Here is a 22,300-nt window from a genome sequence, read left to right on the forward strand (position 1 = left end):
TTGTAAAGAAATTGTACAGGCAAGTTAAAAGTTATTTATTTCCACGGGGATATGTGTAATAAGATAAAGACTTGTTTAATTATTCTACTTCCTGTTTCTCTTGCTTTAGTTACTTCTCTGTAGAGAGATAGTAGTAGTTATTTGAATTTTCCAGCACTCGTACAACAGTAACAATAGTTATTTGATTTATCTATCACTTATACAACAATAACAATAGTTATTTTACTTCTCCAGCACTCATACAACAGTAACAAAACTTATTTGATTTATCTATCACTTATACAACAATAACAATAGTTATTTTACTTCTCCAGCACTCAAACACCAGTAACAATAGTTATTTGACATACTTTTTTTGGTTGGCTGACCAGGATTTGCTTTTTAAATGTAATAATAGGCTATATAAACTTACCGTCTTGAAGCAATCCAGTTTTGTACTCAGTGTACAGCTGTTTCGGCTTAATCAAGCCATCTTCAGCACTTTCTTAGAGGTAAAATCATAATAAATAAGCGAACATTCTGGTTCTTGTCGACTTTTTACAACACATTACATAACACAAAAAAGATGAAACATAAAGTTTAGTAGGCCTACTTGTATGTCGCGACATAACCTCACACATGTCAAAAGTGAGGTTATGTCGCGACATACAAGTAGGCCTACTAAACTTTATGTTTCATCTTTTTTGTTATATAATGTGTTGTAAAAAGTCGACAAGAACCAGAATGTTCGCTTATTTATTATGATTTGACCTCTAAGAAAGTGCTGAAGATGGCTTGATTAAGCCGAAACAGCTGTACACTGAGTACAAAACTGGATTGCTTCAAGACGGTAAGTCTTATATATTATTACAGTTATTTGACCTCTCCATTACATTACATGTGGCACTCGTACTACATTGCTTGTTATGTTGCAGGAGTGTACAGCCTACAATGGAGCAACCTAGGCCAGCTGCTGTACAGGACCAGTTTTGAGCAGAGTATTGTCTCCGTCAGTCTGTCTCCCACCACCAGACATCTCGTAGTGGGACTGGCATCGAGGAGAGTGGCTCTAGTCAGTTCAGACAGGCATACCAACGCTCAGGTCAGTGGACCAGACATTCAATACCATGTTTAAGTTGTCAACAGTTTTATAATAAATTAAGGTAGTTGGATTAAGCTGACAGAGAGTGCTGCTGTAACTTTACTGTTATCTTTGAGATTGACAAAGCCTCAGTAATTTACGTTTGAAATTTGTATGTTATGTGAAAGGTTAAAAAGAAAACTGTACAACTCAGCAAGTCGTATGTGGGTGGGTTAAGCTTACTAGTGTCGACTATTTGCAGGTTTTCCAACTGGAAGGCGCTTTGTTGGGACAGGGAGGCCTGGGTCGTCTGCGCCACCAAAGAGACCTGGATCTGACCCGTCACCTTGGCTTTATGAGTCTAAACTGTATCCGATGGGCTCCCAGTCCAGGCCAAGGTCTGGTCTACGGCACCAACACTGGACACCTGCGGATACTACGATGATCCGACAACCCTGTATTTAAAGTACATATGTAAATACCCCCTCGTAAGTGGTGACTACTGACGATGTTTATGTTAATTCTCTACGCTAGGTGCTATTTGTTTTATTTGTTAGTTTTATATGTTTGTTATTGATTTTTGAGTGTGGAATAAAAATCTTCAAGGCCAGTTTTACCGAGAGATCAAGCGTTTGATGTTTTCGTGCACAGTTTGAGATTGTACAATTTTACAATTGTATCTTCAAAAATCCCGAAACTATGTTCGATTTAGCATTTGAAAAATACATACTTCTGAGGGGCCATACATTTTGTATGCTGTGTCAATATAGGGAATGCGTAAACTTTTGAGAAAAATCCAGTAATCTGATATTAATAAAACATGTGTAAGAAAAATTTGCTATATCAAGTTCAGCACAATACCAAAAGCACTCTTGGATTTTATAAATTTCAGATTTGTTTTTTATCCTGCCTGTTCAAACTAGTGTTGTTCCCTCAAAATTAATATGTATGTGGTTTTTGTTTTACATTATTAACTAAGTAATTATATTGCTGATATAACACAGTGCTTAATATAATCTATGTTATTGTAATGAAACTGGAAACATTTTTGTGTTTACTGTATGTACAGTACAGTATGAATCACAAAGTGAATGGACTGATATTTTATGTGATATGCACTTATGTGTAATCCGTTAATATAATTGCAACTATCTATGGACCTGAATCAAAGTGCAGCTCTAAGAGACAATATGTTTATCCTGTGTTACTTGAACAATATTTTGTCATAAAGCCACCAGAATGTTACAAAATATTACAAAATTAATTTGTATATATCGAGAAAAAGAATTGTATCATTCATCGGAATCAGTGGTTGCTAAAAGTATTTATTTATTATAAAATTTACAAAACTGTTGAATGGTTCTCCTTTTTCGAATCTTAGTGTTAAGTATTTTTATCTGTGTGCCTCCTTATTCCTATTTATATTTTATTATATAAAGTCCAACATGTTTCAATAACTGGTATATAGAATTGTTTTCCCTCACTTATTTTTGTTTATTTCTTATGTTTAAAATATATTTTCATTTTACGTTTTTATGGTAGAACCTTGCATCACCAATAACCTAAAAGCTTGTTTCGAACACAAGAATTCTCTTACAAAGGATCCAATTAGAAAATGCTCAAACTAACAACAACAAAAAATTAACAAGCAAAGTATGGCTTTGGATAAGGATTTAGAAATTTCAACAAACAATTTAGGTTGTGTGTGATACAATCAAAGTCCATATAAGTATTTACCAGTCACATAACACTTAAATTTCTACTATTACAACGTAATTATAACCATACAAGTCTACAAAAATATGTAACAAATAAATTAACATAAATATAATTTCAATCGGTTAAGAACTAAGCCGACAATGACGGAGATCCTAAAGCCTTGCATTAGCGCATGGCGGACAGGTAGGTTCTACGTAATTAGATTTTTGTAGGTAGTTCTAACTGCAGTAAACTCGTTTTTAGGCCAGAATTAAACTATTTCCAACATTTGAAGAAAATCGTCAGAGCCGTTTTCGAGATCTTTCTGCAAGCATACATACATACATACATACATACATACATACATACATACATACATACATACAAGCAAACATTGCTCGTATTAGAGTATAGGATTCCTTACATAAAACTACCAGCTTAGCCATCACTTGTTGCGACAAATTTAAAGATAATACTTAAAATCCATCTTGAATCTAAATGACCTTAGTATAAATTAAACAGTTTATTAGTTAAATGTATTTCACATATACAGTACTTAAATTTAATGCAATACAATATTATTGTTGTTTTTTGTCTACTGTCTATGCAAACACATCAGATGAGGTTTTAATGGGACCAGGAATGTCTTTGAAATATTCAAGCAATAATGGAAAAGTGGCGTAGTATTTATTTAAACCATATTTTGTTATCAAAACAAAGTAATTAATTTACTTTTGTAATCAATTAACTTATAGTTTCTGTTTCAAGGAATTTCCCTTGTAGTAAGAAAGATATTGAGAATGAGAACTATATTACAGAGTAATTATTTGTCAGAATAGGTCATTGAAAACACCCTTAGTATCTAAACAAACAAGAAAATGTCGGAAACCAAATTATCCACTCAAACAGATCAAACTATATCCTTATTGCTTTACAAAACCTAAATGTGTTTTCAACATAAAAGAAGCAAATTAACACCTTGTTCAAACAAACACTGATACATACAGGGTGAGTTTTAATTGTCCCCCCCCCTAACTTTTTTCTACATTTTTTCAAATATCAATCCCAGACCACTTTCAAACATTGTTGGGTAGTAAGTACTTCATTTTGACAAGGTGGTCATTTCCGGCCGCCATATTGGATCCGCCATATTGGATGCAAAATTTTTTTTCAAATGTAAAGGTGGGGTTGTGACCCGTTATTTCGAACTAAATCTTTACCCTGATTACAATGCCGCAAACAGTTTTTAAAAATCTTGATTCATTCTAAAGTTATGAGGGCTTTTTAAAACTTGATTTTTAGCCCATTTTAACATTATGCATTTATAAACTAAGACCATAATCTCAAAATAGTGCTAGATAAAGATAAGTATACACTAACAGTAATTGTCGACCCATTTTCACTTGGTTATGACTGATGTATTTTTTTCGGCCGCCATCTTGGATCTGCCATTTTGAAATGTGATAAATTATTTTAAATATGAAGGGGGTGTTGTGACCCATCACTTTGAACTACTTTTTTAAGCTTAACTCAATGCCGCAATCCATTTTTTGTTATCAAGTTTTATTTATGAAATATTGAAATTTTTTTGTTAAAAATGTCAATATTTCAAAATCAAAAAATGAATATGAAAAACGGATCATGGAATTAAGTTCAGCTTAAAAAAGTAGTTCGAAATGATGGGTCACAACACCCCCTTCATATTTAAAATAATTTATCACATTTCAAAATGGCGGATCCAAGATGGCGGCCGAAAAAAATACATCAGTCATAACCAAGTGAAAATAGGTCGACAATTACTGGTAGTGTATACTTATCTTTATCTAGCACTATTTTGAGATTATGGTCTTAGTTTATAAATGCATAATGTTAAAATGGGCTAAAAATCAAGTTTTAAAAAGCCCTCATAACTTTAGAATGAATCAATATTTTTAAAAACGGTTTGCGGCATTGTAATCAGGGTAAAAATTTAGTTCGAAATAACGGGTCACAACCCCACCTTTACATTTGAAAAAAAAATTTTGCATCCAATATGGCGGATCCAAGATGGCGGCCGGAAATGACCACCTTGTCAAAATGAAGTACTTACTACCCAACAATGTTTGGAAGTGGTCTGGGATTGATATTTGAAAAAATGTAGAAAAAAGTTAGGGGGGGGGACAATTAAAACTCACCCTGTATAAAACATTAAGTTGGCTTATTTAAAGTGAAATTAGCAAGGTTCTACTGTGCATTAGAGTTTTATGAATACATTGATTGATCTTGAATCATGACAAATTGTCTGAATTAAGCTTTAAAATAGCTTTTAGCAGTAACTAAAACTTGTAATTTCTTACAAATTATATTCCTTAAATAATCATGCTAGTTAAGATAGTCAAATGGTTACATTTTCGCCTTTGCCTTATACCTTCTGTTTAAATGGCTACCGGTATTGTACATTGATAACTCTAATCAATATCAATACAATTGTTAGAATTTTTTCTATTGTCAACAAGCATATACTTATTTGTTTCTATTTTTTAACAGGAAAATATTGGGAAGTATTAAACAATTTAGTGTTAATCTTTCTCAGTGTTAAAACAAGTTTAGTTTTTAGTACTCGTCTCCGACTTTTGTTGTTAGTGTTACACCTGAAATTATAGAAACTTCTAAACTAGTTCATCGTAAACAAACTTCCCTTGAGTCATGGTTCATATTAATTAAGTCTTAATTTTTGTTTGAATTTTATACTTCATTAGCCTAAAGTAAGTTTTATAAAGTGTATGTAACATCCATTGTTTCTTCTCTACAATAGTTTGTTTTTTATTTATGAATTTCCACTAAAAAGGTAGAAATTGTAGAACATATTGTGGACCAATAAAAAGATCTTCAGTTGTTGGGCAATTTTCAATTACATTGTGCTGGTACACCAGTTCAATTCATGTTTTTACTTGATATTAAATGCATGAGGGCATCAAAACCAGAAGATGAAACGGTTTTCTGTATTCCACTTCTGTCAAATCAGTCAGTGTATTTGTATGAAATTGGTAAAATTCTTTTATCGTTGTAAATTGTAAACTTTTAGGTGATAAAACTTTCCCAATCATGACTGTTTCTCATTTTTCATTGGTAAACGATTTGTTTCATTGTGTGTAAGTTTTATTTTGTTGATCTGTGAGATGTCTAACCTCAACCTGTAAACATTTAGTAAATGCTATTAGTTTCAGCATTTTAGTAAATAATTAATTATGTAGAAAAGTGTTTAGATAAATTTCTATAATCACAGAAGTCTGGGGCTTCATGTGCTGAAAGCCTGATCAGTTCAAGGATTCTAGATCAATATTAAAGTTATCTCCTTTGTATCTTAATTTTTAGTAAATGTGCCATTGTAACAATTTTTAGGTTAATTATGATAATGTCCTAATGTCTTGCTTTGGATTTTGGCGTTATATGTTAGACACATTTGTCAATTGGGACTAGATCACGGCAATTCATTATCACAGCAATACCCAAACCCTTTTAAATGCAGTAATTTTTACAACTTCCATTCCATGGCACAAAATTTTAGTGTTTTACAATTTTATTTTGGTTTGTACAAACTCATGATTCCAATAAAGTCCTCTTAATTGGAATAAAATATAAGTAACTGCACAAAAGCTCATTAGGTTTTTTTCCTAACCTCTTATTGTTGTTAGAAATAACTGATTTACCGAAACACAGTTGTAGCACCAACGAGGTGTTTAACCAGCTTACCATAGAGTAAGTTGTTGTGAAATAAAACATATATACAGTAGATATATACAAAATTACAATAAAATTTGCAATGAGCTTTCCCCAATACAAGACTGCAATCTTGTATAAACAGTCAATTTTTCACTAAAATGTGTTATTTCTAGTCTAAATGTAAATCACATTAGAATTTTCTCACTGTGTACACATTGAAATGTTATTCTAAGTGCTTACAATTTTATTAGGTCATTTTTATCATCCTTTTCAACCCTATAGGTAAATCGCGATATTATGGTTTTATTTTATTGGAATAGAATGTAACATCAGATAGCTTAAAACTAGACATTCCATCCTGCTATAATTTTCACCAGTTTTTTAATCAAAATGGACATAGTTAAGTTGAGCCACTGACAGATAGTGATATTATAAGGTTTAAATCTGTTATGCTGTATAAACTGTATCAGTAACAAAAAATAATGCAGAGAATGGAATTTTAGACTGCAGCATAAGTAAGTGGATCATTTAACTATATGCTCTTAAATAAATAGGCTGGTCCATTTTGAAGGGATGTCTATTTCCGTATCCGACAGCCAATGATAGCGAGCTATCAATGTGAAAAAATGAAGTATGTACCACAGATAAAAGATAGTAACAGAAAACTGTCGTGGGAATTTTGAAAAAGGTGGCAGGCTGTTTGAATACGCACGTTTTAGGAACAAAATCACATTGCTTTTTAACATCAAAGAAATAAAGACTGTTACCAATAATTTATGAAAAGAAGACTAACTTAAAATCCTTCATGTTAAATTGTGTATAAATGTATTCTCTTTTCAATACAAATAATATTTCCTGCATTGCTAGTACTTTCCAGAAATCTTATATTGTAATGCAAATTTTAGTATAGTATGATTATATTTTGTTTGTATTATTTAAGTACTGTATTTCAATAAACTATACACTATTACAGATTGTTTATATTTTTGAAGCTTAAAACAATCTTGTGAAGTATTTCGTAAATAGTTTACTCTTGCTGTAAGGATGTGATGTTATGTTTTGATTTAGTAAAATCCACACCAATACCACAAAAAATAGTTGTCCTTTTTTACCAATCCTTATACTGAATTTGCTATTCGAGCTCCAAGCTACTTTTTTGATCAATTGAGAGGAGGTAATCTTGAACTCGAAGATTTGTATCCAATAATTGTTTTTACTCTTAAGATTTAGTTTGGAGTGAAAGATAAAAATTTTGGTTTTATTAATTGAACATTTTAGAGCCAGTCCTTGCTATTTTAAGGTGAGCAATATTTTTATCCTTAATCCTCGGTGATAACTGATAACGATAACATATTAAAATACACCACCCGACCTATAAAAAAGGTGATTAACAGAAACTTTTTCATCAGGCTTTCTGTATCGGGTGTGTACACTAGCATCAGTACAATAAGATGAAAATCCTGCTTTACAAAATGGCATCAATTATAAGGCAGGGTGTCCACATTCTGGAAAGTCATGGAAATCAATTCTGGTCATTGAAAGTCGTGGAAATAGGCAAAAGGTCATAGAAATCCCCAATGATGGATAGGTTTGACGGGACTTTTCAATGCTCTAGTCGGCCATAGCCCCGACTATTGTAGCATTTTTTTTTTTCACAAATGCACGACAATTTAATTTATTACATTTGTATAGGTTTATGAGTTTTGAGTTGTAGTAGTTCAATACAATCTGTCCCTACTATATATTATAATTGAATTTAATATTTGTAGAATATTGTTACAACAGAAGTGTATATTGAAATGTTACAACTTTATTATTACAACTCAAATTGGAATAAAATTTGTGAGTCATGGAAATCAATGTTAAATGGTCATGGAAAGTCATGGAAATTAATGACAAATTTTCTGTGGACACCCTGTAAGGTTTCACTATTAGCGATTTAGCAGATTTCCCTGTGTGGGAAGATAATACCTATTAACAACTGCAGTCGTAATCGTCATGGTCGTTCTTCTAAGAGTTAAATAATGATTCTTTTTTATCAAAAGCAAGAACTACTAATAGACAAAATAATCAGGAATTTTTGCCTACAGGTATTCTTTTTTTTTAGTAAATGTTTCTTATGTCTTCTTCAAAAAACCAATCCTGTTGACATAGTTGAAATTGTCAACATTCCAAACCACTTAAATTTCACTGGTTCAAAGGGGATAAGTAGAGTGTTGTGCTCTATACAATACTTTAACCAGTTCTAACCAGATTTTGTTGGGATTTTGAACGGATGCATTCTATTCAATCTCAGCAATTGGAAAGTCCTCCCTGTGGAATGGTTGATTGTTTGATCAATAAATAATAATTAGATAAAGCACCCATCCTTAAATACTTATTGACCGGATTTATTTTTTATCTATTGTTTGTACCTCAGACACACAGTGTGTATAAAAACTCTCTAGAATATCATTATTTGATCATAAAGTGAAAATAATATATAGTGAAAATGAACGGTAAAAATCGTGCCATAATCTAAAGGTCTAAATTTTTTGCATTGCACAACTGATGTACCTTTTCCACAACAATGGGAACAAATTATGAAATCCAACTGTACACGGACTCACAAAAATGTTAATATGATTGACCTAAGATAATATATGTAGTATTTAAAAACAAAAAGGCGTATGCTGATTTGGAAAGTTATCAGGGCAATATCCACGATCATCACCCGCTATCGCGGCAAAATTCGAGACCATCCCTTGTGATCGCGGTAAAATCCGTGACCATCTATTGCGATAGTGGCAAAATCCGTAACCATCCATTGCGATCGCGGTAAAATCCGTGACCATCCATTGCGATCACGGTAAAATCCGTGACCATCCATTGCGATCACGGTAAAATCCGTGACCATCCCTTGCGATAGCGGCAAAATCCGTGACCATCCCTTGCGATAGCGGCAAAATACGTGACCATCCATTGCGATAGCGGCAAAATCCGTGACCATCCCTTGCGATAGCGGCAAAATCCGTGACCATCCCTTGCGATAGCGGCAAAATACGTGACCATCCATTGCGATCACGGTAAAATCCGTGACCATCCATTGCGATCACGGTAAAATCCGTGACCATCCCTTGCGATAGCGGCAAAATCCGTGACCATCCCTTGCGATAGCGGCAAAATACGTGACCATCCATTGCGATAGCGGCAAAATCCGTGACCATCCATTGCGATCACGGTAAAATCCGTGACCATCCATTGCGATCACGGTAAAATCCGTGACCATCCCTTGCGATAGCGGCAAAATCCGTGACCATCCATTGCGATAGCGGCAAAATCCGTGACCATCCCTTGCGACTATTTCTCATCATATATCCCTATTTTTGCATTTCGAGCCCTATTATTGTCATAGCGTGCGTGATCTTTTCGAGGCATCTTAGAAAATCTACAAATACTTATGAAGCTAAAACACAAAATGTAACGTAAGTATTTCTTTCTCTTTACTTTAAACAAAAACATTACAATATTTTACTTGAATATTTTTTGTATGGATGTAAACAAAATTGTATTATGGCCATCTGTTTTAATGTAAACTTGAAAAAGTTCAGATGATTGACGACAGAATTCAGCACCAACTACGAAATTGTAAAAGCCTATATAGGACAAAGGTCTTTCACGGAATATCATCCAAACCTGCAAAAGGCACATCTGGAGGATAAGAGGCTTAAGCCGATATCCAATATGCCTATACAAATAAATATTTAGGGGTCAATTTGCTGCACACTTAAATCCAACAAATTCTTTTAATAATATAGATTCGTCATCGTCATTGTGGAAATGTCCGTTTTGAAAAGAGTATAAAGTAGCTTACAGCTTGTAGACTAAGCGAGAAATATTTGTATTCTCTCCGTCAAGTTGGCAATAATTGGCGAGAGAGTGGATAAACGACCAAGATTATGCCTTCCGCCGTCTTCATATGAGTCAAGGTAACGCCTAGCATCTACCATCTACCACTAGCACGATCTTAGAACAGAACAGAACATGGGCTGAAATAACAGCATTGATTATAGTCTTGCTCTTTCTTGACAATCTATGAGATTGATTCGCTAAGAAATCGTATGTGGCCCAATTAAGGAGGAATTTAGTGTGTTTTCACTAGGGTAGAATATTATGGGACGACCTACAGAGAAAATTTAGTAGCTTTTTGATCTTGAAACTAGTCAGGTCATGTTGATCAATGGACTTTCATATATGGTACTCATGACAGATACAGTTAATTTTATTTAGTAACAAAGCTACGCAAGTCATCTCACTCATTCTACCAAATGTAATGAGCAAACATTGTTAATGTTAATCATCGTTGGTTTCTGGGGTTATGTTTTATTTCTAAAACTAAAATTCGTGTTTCAAATAGAACGAAATTTTTGAAATATTTCACGTCAATGACTTTATTTCATTGTAACGTTTTATGGTAAACCTATTTCTAAATATAATTTCCAATCGACGTGTGGGAGTAGGCTTATTTATCTAATATTGACTCGATTCCAGGGCAAAGACTAAACATGTAAATTGATTGATTAACGACAAATCTCACTGAAAAAAGGTTAAAATGTGAAACGGTCAAATTTACATGACTCTTCCGGGTTAGATAGCCATTTTAATCAATAATAATAATTGTTTTCTGGTTGTTATAAAGACGCAAAGGATATTTCTTAAATGAGAGATAATTTAATGTCTCCGGTCAGACTTTACTCTGTCCTCGTCACTATGAGTGTCTTGTGTATGTATTATCCTTCATCATTTTTACTTTCTCCCCCTATACCATAGTATATGGAGAAAGTATTGTTTTCGTCAAAATTTTCGAGTTTGAGTTTGGAGTGGATATATTCGTTTTGGGTCCCCCTGGACCCAAAAAAGTGGTTTTCGAAGTGATGTCTGTGTGTGTGTGTGTGTGTGTGTGTGTGTGTGTGTGTGTGTGTGTGCGTGTGTGTGTGTGTGTGTTTCTGTGTGTCTGTGTGTCTGGATGTGTACAGAGCTAGAGACTACACCTGTGGTCCGATTTCGATGAAATTTGGTATGTAGGTTCTAATCCATAGTATCTCCAGGCGTTTTTTTTTTTCATTTTTTTGAAATTTTGATTTTTAATGGGGATTTTCCCATAAAACCCATAAAAAACCGGGAAAATCGGATTTTCTCAAAAATGGCCCGAACGATTTTCATAAAAATTTAGTATGTTGTAGCCCTTTAAATTCTGAACAAAATGGTACAAATCCCATCTCTGTAAAAATTACGGTTCAAAAGTGATGGTCAATTATGTTATTTTCCCATAAAACCCCATAAAATAACGAAAAATAGGATTTTAGACAAAAATCCGGTTTTTATTTGACATAGTATGTTATGGTCCTTACAATTTTGATAGTTTTTTTTATTTTTTAGAAATTTTTATTTTTAATGGGTATTTTCCCATAAAACCCCATAAAATAACGGAAAAATACGATTTTCCCAAAAATGGCCCGAACGATTTTGATAAAAATTTAGTATGTTATAGTCCTTTATATTCTGAACAAAATGGTACAAATCCCATCTCTGTAAAAATTACGGTTCAAAAGTTATTGTAAATTATGTTATTTTCCCATAAAACCCCCATAAAATAACGGAAAATCACATTTTCCCAAAATTGGCTCGAACGATTTTGATAAAAATTTAGTATCTTATAGTCCTTTAAATTCTGAAGAAAATTGTACAAATTCCATTTCCGTATTTCCTCTCACCGCTTAGGCCTACACATGATAAAGGTTGTTGACAAACTTATGGGAGAAAGTATGTGTCCGAATGCTGATACCGTTTATTTACTGTCTCTTCAGTCTTTATCATTCATACTAAATCTGCATATTCATTTTCTGTCATCGAGACTCCCTAACTATTCTCAATAATTTAGACAGCATTTCCTGCCAATTCCTGTCATCCATAACCTACTACATATATACCAATCGTTCGTCAGTGCTACCCTACCTTTTACCCCATCGCCCTTTCATGCTCTCTTACAGTCTAATTTTCAGACAACTTCTTTGTTCAATCTTCGTCATTTGTCCACCTTCCTACCTAACCTCCCATCATTTTTCCATTCCTAATCATGCTCCAGACAACTTTCCTAACTATAGTTGGTTATCAAAATAATTTCCTCGAGATAATTTTATGCCTCGTCTAAAAATTCTAAACACTACCTAACCACCTTGCGTCATCCAGAACACCTTCCAACCGATTTCCGTTATTCATACGCACCTATCTATCACCATAGAAAATCCGGATCTTCGTGATTTAGATAACATCCATTCTCTCTCATCAGTCACATAATTCTAACCATCCCTAGTTATTCAGACAAACTATCTAAACATCCTTCGTTATCCAACTTTCTATCTAACCTTCATCCATACAATTTTCCTACCCCCGTCAATCAAATATCAATATTTGTTAAAAATTATTCTTCCTATATATTCCTATCCTCCAAACAACGTCTCTTCCTAACATCTCTGTCATCGATACAACCTCTACACCCGAAAATCGCCGAAACAACAACTTAACCATCCTTCTCGTCATCCATCTCTCTACCATATGTCATAATCTAGACAAAATCCCAACGATTATCTCTTGTTAAGGTAATATATTATTTGTATCTTGGTAAAAATTCCACCTTACCCATACCGTCCAGAAAATGTCTTTGCCTAACATCTACCCCTACCTCAACCTCGTCATCCACCTATAGTCATCCGTACCCTAGTCTCATCTTCAAGACAACAATCATAACCATCCTTCGTTATAAACAATCTTTCTACCGCATTGTCGTCTAATCTACCCACCGCATATCTCTAGCCCTGCTACCCACCCCTCATTAAAGATCCCTGCCCTATCCCTATTCCAGACAACTGTACCTAGCCATCTCCATATCCTCCCTACAGACCTCGACGTCCAGGAAGTCCCGGCGTCCCGCCCCTCCATTGAGAGGGAATTGCATCCACGTAAACCCACGCAGATTGTGAATGGTCGCCTTGCCAATGGTCGCAATGGAGTAATGAAGTAATGGGCGATATCCTGTGCTGAAGGCCTCGACTCCACTCTGGGGATGGAAGCCTGACTACAAACAGCCACGACATGAGGTCAGTTTCGCTTATCAAGTATTTTTTAATTTTTTTTAGTTTATACTATCTTAGTCTAAAAAAATATTATTGTTAATTATTAAATTTAAGAGAAGGTGTTTTATCTTTTTTCACTTTGGGTTCCTTAAAATTTTGTGATTTTAGATTTTGCTTAAAATCCCAGGACCGTTTAACATGCTTAATTTATTTATAATACAATTGTAAATCTTTTTTTATATTTCAAAGTATATTATACGCAAACGGTTTCACTTTTTTTATCGGGGATACAAAATGTATATGTGTCAACTGAACTAGTTGAGAATAGGCCTAGGGGACATGAAAAAGAATAAGAAGAAAATAAGAAAGAAATGGCGATCACTATAACTACAATAATAACTATAAATAACTACAAACTAACGTATTTATATACGCATCTGATAGTTATAAACAAAATTACAAGGGCTAATCAAGGAATATCGAATCTTAGTCACGAGTTTATTCCTAATCTAATTGTTGTTGTAGGATACATGCTAATAAGTAATGTTGGCCTAATCTAGTTAAATCTATTAAAACTTTAGTTTTACATGACGACGCAAATCTTTCTTGGTATATACAGTAGCTCTATATAAATACAACATGTTTACCGTAACCAAATTAATGTCTATGATATAGGTCACGAGATCTCGACCTACCTATATTATATTTAAAATGTTTTAATGGTGCGAATTTGTAAAGTTAATTCCTATTTTAATTAATATATACATACTACTCGTTGTAACGGAATTCTTTCGAAGTGATATGAGAAGAGAGTTTTTATATTACAAGGAGGTTGTATGTATAATACACGGACTTTTTCCCGTATCGAAACACAAGTACATACAACAGATTTCCCGGTTACTCAAACCATTCAAACCTACATTCTGGATAGGACTTACAGGTTTTATTTACAGTTTTTACCAACACAGCGTAAACAAGTTAATTATTATTTATCTCCCTTCTGTATTTTTACAACATTTTGCAATTCTTTAATGACGAGACTGATATCAAGTATTTGTTTAATGGTCAAATAAATTCTTGATTGTTGATTCTGTTTAAGATTTTCCTTAAAATCGTGCACTATTTGTAAACAACATCAATATAACATCATGACAACATGTTAACATATCAGTGACAGTTTGCAAAAATAATCTTCCTTCTAACAACTGATCTTCATTTTGACGTATCCTCTGAACAGATGATTAGTACCTATTTCATAAAATGACGAAGGCCTATGTAGTAATCATTAGGAAAAAAGTGTCCAATTTTGCACAAAACTAGGTTTTTGAACGTTTGTTATTTTATTTGAAAAATTAGGTTATGGTTGAATAGCTAAAGATATTTTCGTCAATCCAGTGAATGTAGGAAAGGGAAGGGATTTGAATATTGATAGGTACTCTAGTTTTCTCGGACTAGGCCGCATAGATTGGCTTTTTTGGCATCTCGTACATATACAGGGTTAGGCAAAAGTCTGGAACCCCCCAGTTAACTTTTTAAAGCGTTGCAGTAATAAAACCAAACTCGGCACATATTTACAACACAAGATATTGAACTTTTTCATCAAAGTTACAACTTTGCCCCAGCCCTCAAAATGGGGTATTTTCAGGCAGCCCCAAATGTTTAAATGTAAATACCCATCATTTGACCCCTCATTTTAAAGGGTTTATCAAGAGAAATTGAATGGTGCAAACCAGAGGTCAATATCGCATCCCTAATCAAAATGGCAGCTATTTTAATTTAAGATGAGCGAGCATTTAAATGACATGAATTCACAAACTTGGTCAAGTGACACATGAGACAGACTCATGGTCTAGCATCTTTATTTAGTTCTTGAGTTTTACCATCTAAGCCTGCTGCTTTTGTAATTATTAATAAGGCATTCTTTTCAAAGACGCAATTCTATTTGTCACATATGGAGTAGCTAGTCTAAAATTGACAAGAATGATATTCATGCATCATGTATATTGTATTTTTAGATTGATATGATTCTGTCTTGTTGGCAGCAAGGACGTAGGTGTACACGAGCCCCAACCCCCGGGCGGCTACTATGTCGCCCCGGAGAAGGTCTCAAACTGGGAGGGCTTCAAGAAGTTCATGTACAACCAAGAAACTGGACAAGTACTGGGCAGAACAGCCTCCAGCTGGGGTACGTGAGATCAACCTTTTACAGTATTTTAAAATATTCATTTAGACTACTCTAGATATCATAAAGACATTATTCATCTTGTGTTGACCAAATTCTTGTGATGAATTCAATAATTCATACAGTATATATTTTACATTGGGGTAATGTTTATTTGATCTAACAAAGCTCACAGTAAAGAGTCATAGGTACCGGTATTCAAATGTATGGTTGATGAAAAGCTTGAGGTAGGTAAAATAGTTAAATTAATGTTGATGTGCTTACCAAGAACATAGCAATTACCTTTTTTCTCAATAACTTGTAACTTAAGCTTGTAACTTCAGTGAATCACCATTGAGAATGAAAATCTTTAAAAAGAATGCAAATTTTAAAGGAACTCCACGTGAATGCAATCATTTACCAAACTTACCAACAATGAAATCAGATCAATAATTGTTTTACATTTTAGGTAAGATCGGAGCATTCTACCTGATCTTCTACTGTGTGTTGGCGTCCATGTTTGGGATCATGTTGTGGATCTTCTACCACACGTTGGATCCAAGGATACCTCGGTGGACCCTGACAGAGTCACTCATCGGGAGACATCCAGGTAGAAATATTTTCTCGAGCTGAACTTTGTACTGATGAGCTTGTTTGGAAAACAACATAAATATTTTGGGCCATCGTTAATTAAGCTATACTGCCATTCTGTTAAAGTGACTTAGCATAAGACTTTTATATATGAATAGCTACGAGACCTAGCCAGAAGATTGCTATTCTTATAAAGGGGTTAGTAGCTTGTTGATGCTTCAAAACTGGTCCTACCTGTCCTTGATCCTTGGGCTTTTTAATTAATAATTATGGTTAAAAAGATAAACCTAGAAATATCAGATCATAGTCGGCAACAAAACTATCCACCCTGCAATCATAAAGCATAAAATACATACCCAGAGCATGTTGGTGTCTATAAGTGATTAAGAAATGCCCTTCTTATGGATTTTCAGGTTAAACTCCCTGAATTAAAGCTAAAATTAAAACTAAAGCTTGAATGGTTAGGTTTTTATCTATGTAGTAGCGTACAGAAAGTGTTGACATGCCTAAGTCCCTACAAATATTGTAAAATTAGTTAAAAGTAGCGCTAGGCTACTTGCAATTGTTGGATTAAAGTTATTCTACTTTATTTTCAACATTTTTTCAGGCCTTGGTTTCCGTCCCATGCCTAATGATACAGATGGCAGAAGTACACTCATATGGTACAGAGGGAAGGATTCAAAAACGTTTGAACTATGGACTAAAACGTTGGATGAATTTTTAGATGGTAAGAGATCTTTTGTCATTTTATATACAAAATAAATATACAAAGAATGAATAAGTATTTTTTATCCAATATTAAATCCATAATAACGAGTTATAAGATAGAGATAAACATTTTTCCAGTTAACAAATAGAACATAATAAAAATCCAATTATTTACTTAAAAAAATATGTCTCATTGACAAATGGTGACCCATTCCAGAAGAACCCTGCTTGGGATCGAAATAGAAATCTTCAGAATAGAATAATTTTTTGTTGTTGTTAAATCATTGATGCTTCCTCATGAGGAGGAACCAATCAGAACAATTGTATTGGAATCTAGATAACCTACAAAATGTTGTTTAAAAATAAACTTCAATAAGATTAAAGAAATGAAACTAAATTCAATACATGACCAGTGGTTGATTGTTAATGAAAGGTAAATTATAAAGTATGAAGATCAGTTCCAGTTCTTGGGTAGTATCTTTGACTATTGTGTCAAAGGCTGGAGGATCTGAAAAAGATGGAAAAAGGGATAAAAAAGGCGAAAGGCGGCTTGGTCCATTTGTGGCGCCCTAGTCAAATAAGAAGAAATACAAAGCTAAATCGAACTTGACATCTGTTCTTTATGGGGGCTAAACCTGAAAAGTCCCAAATGTTGTAACACACAGACTATATAAGTTTGTATCCACAAATGTCTCAAATAAATACTCAACGTATTTTGGCAAGAAAGAATAACATAATATAAAGTATATTGAGCTGTTGACCAGAGCAAAGGAAAGTCCTGTTGGTGGTATGGTAAAGAAAAGAACGTTTGGGCGGGTAGGTCACACCCTAAGAAGACCAAATGACAACATTGTCAGGCCCTTGAGTGGAACCTTCAGGGAAATAGAAAGAGAGGAAGACCAAGGATGATTTGGAGAAGATCCATAGAGAAAGAAATTGTGGAAAACAAGAGCTGTGGTGAAAGAGGATGGCCAAGAATTGAGTGCAATGGAAGGCTTTTATCAAAACCCTACATTCCCTTTGGGAAGAGAGGAACTAAGTACAGTAAGTAAAAATTAGAGCTAGCTTCTAAGATAGAAGTCCTACACTCTTACTACTAGACTTACCGTGTCCAAACATAATTTGTATTTAATGGACAATTTAAATCAAACATTTATAGGTTGTGATCTGATTTTCCAGTGTACAGACGACCAGGCTTGACTCCAGGTCGGGGTCAGAACATATACAACTGTGACTATGACAGACCTCCAGGCCGCGGACAAGTGTGCGATGTAGACGTCAAGAACTGGCATCCTTGCATATCTGAGAACCAGTTCAACTATCACAAGTCTGGCCCCTGTGTCTTTGTCAAACTCAACAAGGTACTTGGTATAGCATACATGGCTATCTTAATTTCTGAGACTTAACCGGAGAATAATTGGGCGATCACTGATGAACATTAAATCATACAAGAAACCAAATAGGTTTGATTTAGACTATATGACCCAAACAAAAGTCACCTGCTATAAAAGGCTCTGGAGATAAAGCAACCCCTCTCCCCCTTCCACTCTGAGCTTGAGGTAATCAGCCAAAACGTCATAATTTCGGACCTCTTGCCATCAGAGATCTTATATTCTGGGCCATTTATCTTTGTTTGATACAGAAAACTTTGAACAGTTTTACTAATCCAAAATATCACATTCCTGGCTGTCAGGAAAACTTCATGTATTTAAGCTCATTGAAACTTAACATATTTTATGTGATTTCTAAAGTTTAGAATAACCTTAAATATTAGTAGTATGATAGGTACCCTCAATGATACCGTCTTAAAACTAAATTCACAAAAGTGGTCTTATACAGAAAACCTGTAAACCACCTTTACTTATTGATTACGATGCCTTAGATAATGCTATAATCAATTTTGCAGCTAAATCTGTTAACAAGGTTTGTTGTAAATCTGTCGTGTTCAGTAAGGAAATGTATTTTTTAACATATTACTGCCATTTGTTCCAGATTTACGGTTGGATTCCAGAATATTATAATGATACCTCAACACTGCCCTCTGATATGCCTGCTGATCTCAAAGCCCACATAAACCAACAAAAAAGTGTAAACCCTCTCTTTGTAAGTTTATTTATTTTAAATCTAATACAGTAACAATATATAACAAACTGTAGTAGCTGTAGTAGCTGTTTGTCACTACTATTATTAGTCAAACCTTTTTAAAGAGGTTGGTGGTTTCTTTTACCTTTCATTTGCCCATCAACATGGGCCAGAGTGGCCTGTGTGTGGAACGTATATAGCAAGGCAAGGGGTGAGCCGGTACAGTACAAGGGTGAACTGGACAAGGGAAAAAGTATAGTGGCAGTTACCAGGATCTGAACCCACAACATCGCTGCGTTGGACCCAAAGTCTGTGGCGCAATCGACTGAGCCACTGACTCACCTCACTATAAACTAACTATATTACTAGTCTTTGTACCTAAATTAGCAATACTGGAACAAGTTGAAATCCTAAACCTGATCTCAACTTTTACCGGTACTGGTCTTTTTTTTAACTTTTTTTATGCATTGACTTACCAGTACCCTTAAGCTACGAATGGCGCTCTCCCCTTAATCTTGAGTTCATTTTGCATGCGTAAATTATCCCATTGCCAGTATCTTGCTTTTATGGATACAAATTTCAACATTGCTTTCCTAAAAGTGTTTAGAATTTTCATTAACTCTGTCATCCCTTCTCTTACCATTAACCTTGCACTTTTCTCTCGTCCAATGTGTCTTTGACCAAAGAATGGAATTTCTCAAGCTAAACTATTATTGAACTACTTGAGTCCATGTAAATCAGTATTAATGATAACTTACTCCTAATGTTAGTGATACTACTATTAGACCTACATGAACTCATTACATCTATGAGTCATTAGTATTGTTAAAAACATTGCTAGTTACTCTAAGCTAGTTCACAAGCTTTCCAGAACATTTTTAACTCGGTACTTAACTGTTAACTTAATTAATTTTAAGTCATGTTCAATGGTCATTTTATCTTTCGGGTGTGTTGTTAGCATCTTGGACTTTGAAGCCAGAATAATGGGCTCAACTACTAGTATATCATTAAAAATTTGAGATTTGTTTAGATGGCGAGGACATTAAACAAAACAACTGTTACAGCTTAACACAGTCTGGGTGACCTGCGAAGGGGAACATCCACTTGACCAGGAGAACATTGGGGAGATAAGATACATCCCTAAACAAGGTTTTCCGGGATACTTCTACCCTTATGTCAACACTGAAGGATATCTCAGCCCTCTGGTGGCAATACAGTTCATCAGACCTAAGAGTAAGTGCTTACAGTTATAACAGCTGATCTTAGTCAGTAACAAAGCCACACAGATCATCTCACTCAATTCTACACCAATCCTTCGCTCAAATTTGGGTTTAAATATGCACATAGGTTGCATCCCTATCTCAATGATTGACAACTGATAATAGTAAGTCAGTATGATGAAATAGTTCACAGTCTGTATGATTTACATGACAAATATGTTTACATACCTTACGTCATCCATCATAATTTAGCGTAATTAGCATGACTTTGGAAGGTTCAACTAATCAATAGGTCCAAAAGTTATAAATTACAGTAAAATTAATGGTGCTAAGCTTATGATTTAGTTTTACTATCAATAAAACAATGAGGATGACTAATAATACAGTTTTCATACAAAACTGTGGACACATTTTGCACTAATTTCAATTTTTAGCAAATAAGGTGTTATGTTTATGATATCTTCATTCATTTTGTATCCATTGTCTAACTATACATACATTGTGTTTTCAGCTGGTGTCATTATAAACGTAGAATGCAAAGCCTGGGCAAGAAACCTTATACACGACAGAAAAGAGAAAATTGGAGTTGTACATTTTGAAGTTTTGATAGATTAGGTTTTGATTACTTAATGTAGTATTTCAATAAAAAACTGTGTTCACTTTTTTCATGTTGATATTCCTAAATTATATCATATTTTTATCAATACAGTTATTGACTATACACAGACTTCCCATGTGATATACAAATTTGAAACCAATAAAATAGATTAAGTTCAGGACCATATCTCACCAAAGCTTACTGTGTATTGGGTTAAATATAAACAAGAGGTTCTACCCGCGAATCCACGGGTGTACAGAAGCCACCATTAAATTAATTTAATCAACTTTGACTTTATATTTAATTTAAAGGGGCCAAGTTCGAACTAAAAGCAGTGGAACCTTCATACCTTGCGTCCTAAGGTGGCCGAGGTGGGTAAGGTTGTACCTGAACCCGCCGCTCTCTTTCACGACGTCTTTATAATACTTTTCAATGAAATTGTGACCTGTTAAAGATCGGTCACAACCTCTTAGAACGAACAACATACATGGTTTGTTAATCTCATATTCATCCATACTTTGTGGTTGGCTGACCAGGATTTGCTTTTTAAATAATATAAATCTAAGACTTACCGTCTTGAAGCAATCCAATTTTTGTACTCAGTGTACAGCTGTTTCGGCTTTATAAAGCCATCTTCAGCACATTCTTCTAGAGGTCAATTCATTATAATTGACCTCTAGAAGAATGTGCTGAAGATGGCTTTATAAAGCCGAAACAGCTGTACACTGAGTACAAAAATTGGATTGCTTCAAGACGGTAAGTCTTAGATTTATATCATATTCATCGTGTTTCAAACACCTTTAATCACTCACTTGTATCAAACAGCTAGAAATAGCTTCACTGTCCATTCACCGCACCTCTTTTAAGAACATAAAAGTAAATAATAAAATTATATAATTATAATTAATTTATAATTATATTATAATTATGTTCTCGAAAATAGTTACTTTCGTTAAGGAGTGATGAAAAATATTGTTATTAGTTGGTTTGGTAGACCATCTCAACAAATTGCACCACGTTTCTTTTTGGCTTCAAATTTTTACACAGGACCGGTTTAACCCATGGGCAAACTAAGCGGCCGCATATGGCGCCACAAAAAATTGGCGCCGTGGCGCCAACGGAACAATTTTTTTTTTTAGTGAACAACGTAATTTTGTTTATTTTTGCTCAGAGTTCAAGTATTCAAAGCACCACAATAAAGGCATTTATTCTGTTTGTACCAACAGCATATGAAAAATGTGTATATTTGTACAGCACTACAACTCAAGGACTTAATGCCATTTGTAGTGAACTGACGCTCGGCAGTCGGCAGCGTACTACAGCGCGGCGCCTGTGGGTTTCATTTCATGACTCATGTTCTGAACCAGA

The 22,300-nt window shown here is 34.3% G+C and overlaps 2 protein-coding genes across 6 annotated transcripts in view; both read left to right on the forward strand.

Moving 5' to 3' along the window:
- Window positions 1-2,413, forward strand: part of LOC129001024 (activating molecule in BECN1-regulated autophagy protein 1-like) — a 33,093-nt gene extending 30,680 nt beyond the window's left edge. For all 5 annotated transcript variants that reach the window (XM_054428158.1, XM_054428162.1, XM_054428161.1 and 2 more), the window contains 2 exons: window positions 915-1,081; window positions 1,323-2,413. In XM_054428158.1, coding sequence (XP_054284133.1) covers window positions 915-1,081; window positions 1,323-1,505 — 350 coding nt within the window. In that variant the 3' untranslated portion in view covers window positions 1,506-2,413. The remainder of the gene's footprint in view (window positions 1-914; window positions 1,082-1,322) is intronic.
- An 11,069-nt stretch (window positions 2,414-13,482) lies between these two features.
- Window positions 13,483-20,998, forward strand: LOC129000034 (sodium/potassium-transporting ATPase subunit beta-2-like). The gene is made up of 8 exons (XM_054426883.1): window positions 13,483-13,596; window positions 15,615-15,757; window positions 16,203-16,343; window positions 16,932-17,051; window positions 18,212-18,393; window positions 19,025-19,135; window positions 20,179-20,347; window positions 20,846-20,998. The coding sequence occupies exons 1-8, from the start codon at window positions 13,592-13,594 to the stop codon at window positions 20,947-20,949; spliced, it is 975 nt and encodes a 324-aa protein (XP_054282858.1). The 5' UTR covers window positions 13,483-13,591; the 3' UTR covers window positions 20,950-20,998.
- The last annotated feature ends 1,302 nt before the right edge of the window (window positions 20,999-22,300 follow it).

Source organism: Macrosteles quadrilineatus, unplaced genomic scaffold (genome assembly GCF_028750875.1).
Source record: "Macrosteles quadrilineatus isolate MER2022 unplaced genomic scaffold, UCM_ALF_1.0 Scaffold_8__2_contigs__length_117827958, whole genome shotgun sequence".
NCBI lineage: Eukaryota > Metazoa > Arthropoda > Insecta > Hemiptera > Cicadellidae > Macrosteles > Macrosteles quadrilineatus.

Bases quoted from the DNA above. Each gene is read 5' to 3' on its own strand.
- LOC129000034 (XM_054426883.1), top strand. The intron at 17,052-18,211 runs GTAAGAGATCTT...CTGATTTTCCAG, and splicing joins GTTGGATGAATTTTTAGATG to TGTACAGACGACCAGGCTTG. The intron at 18,394-19,024 runs GTACTTGGTATA...CATTTGTTCCAG, and splicing joins TCTTTGTCAAACTCAACAAG to ATTTACGGTTGGATTCCAGA.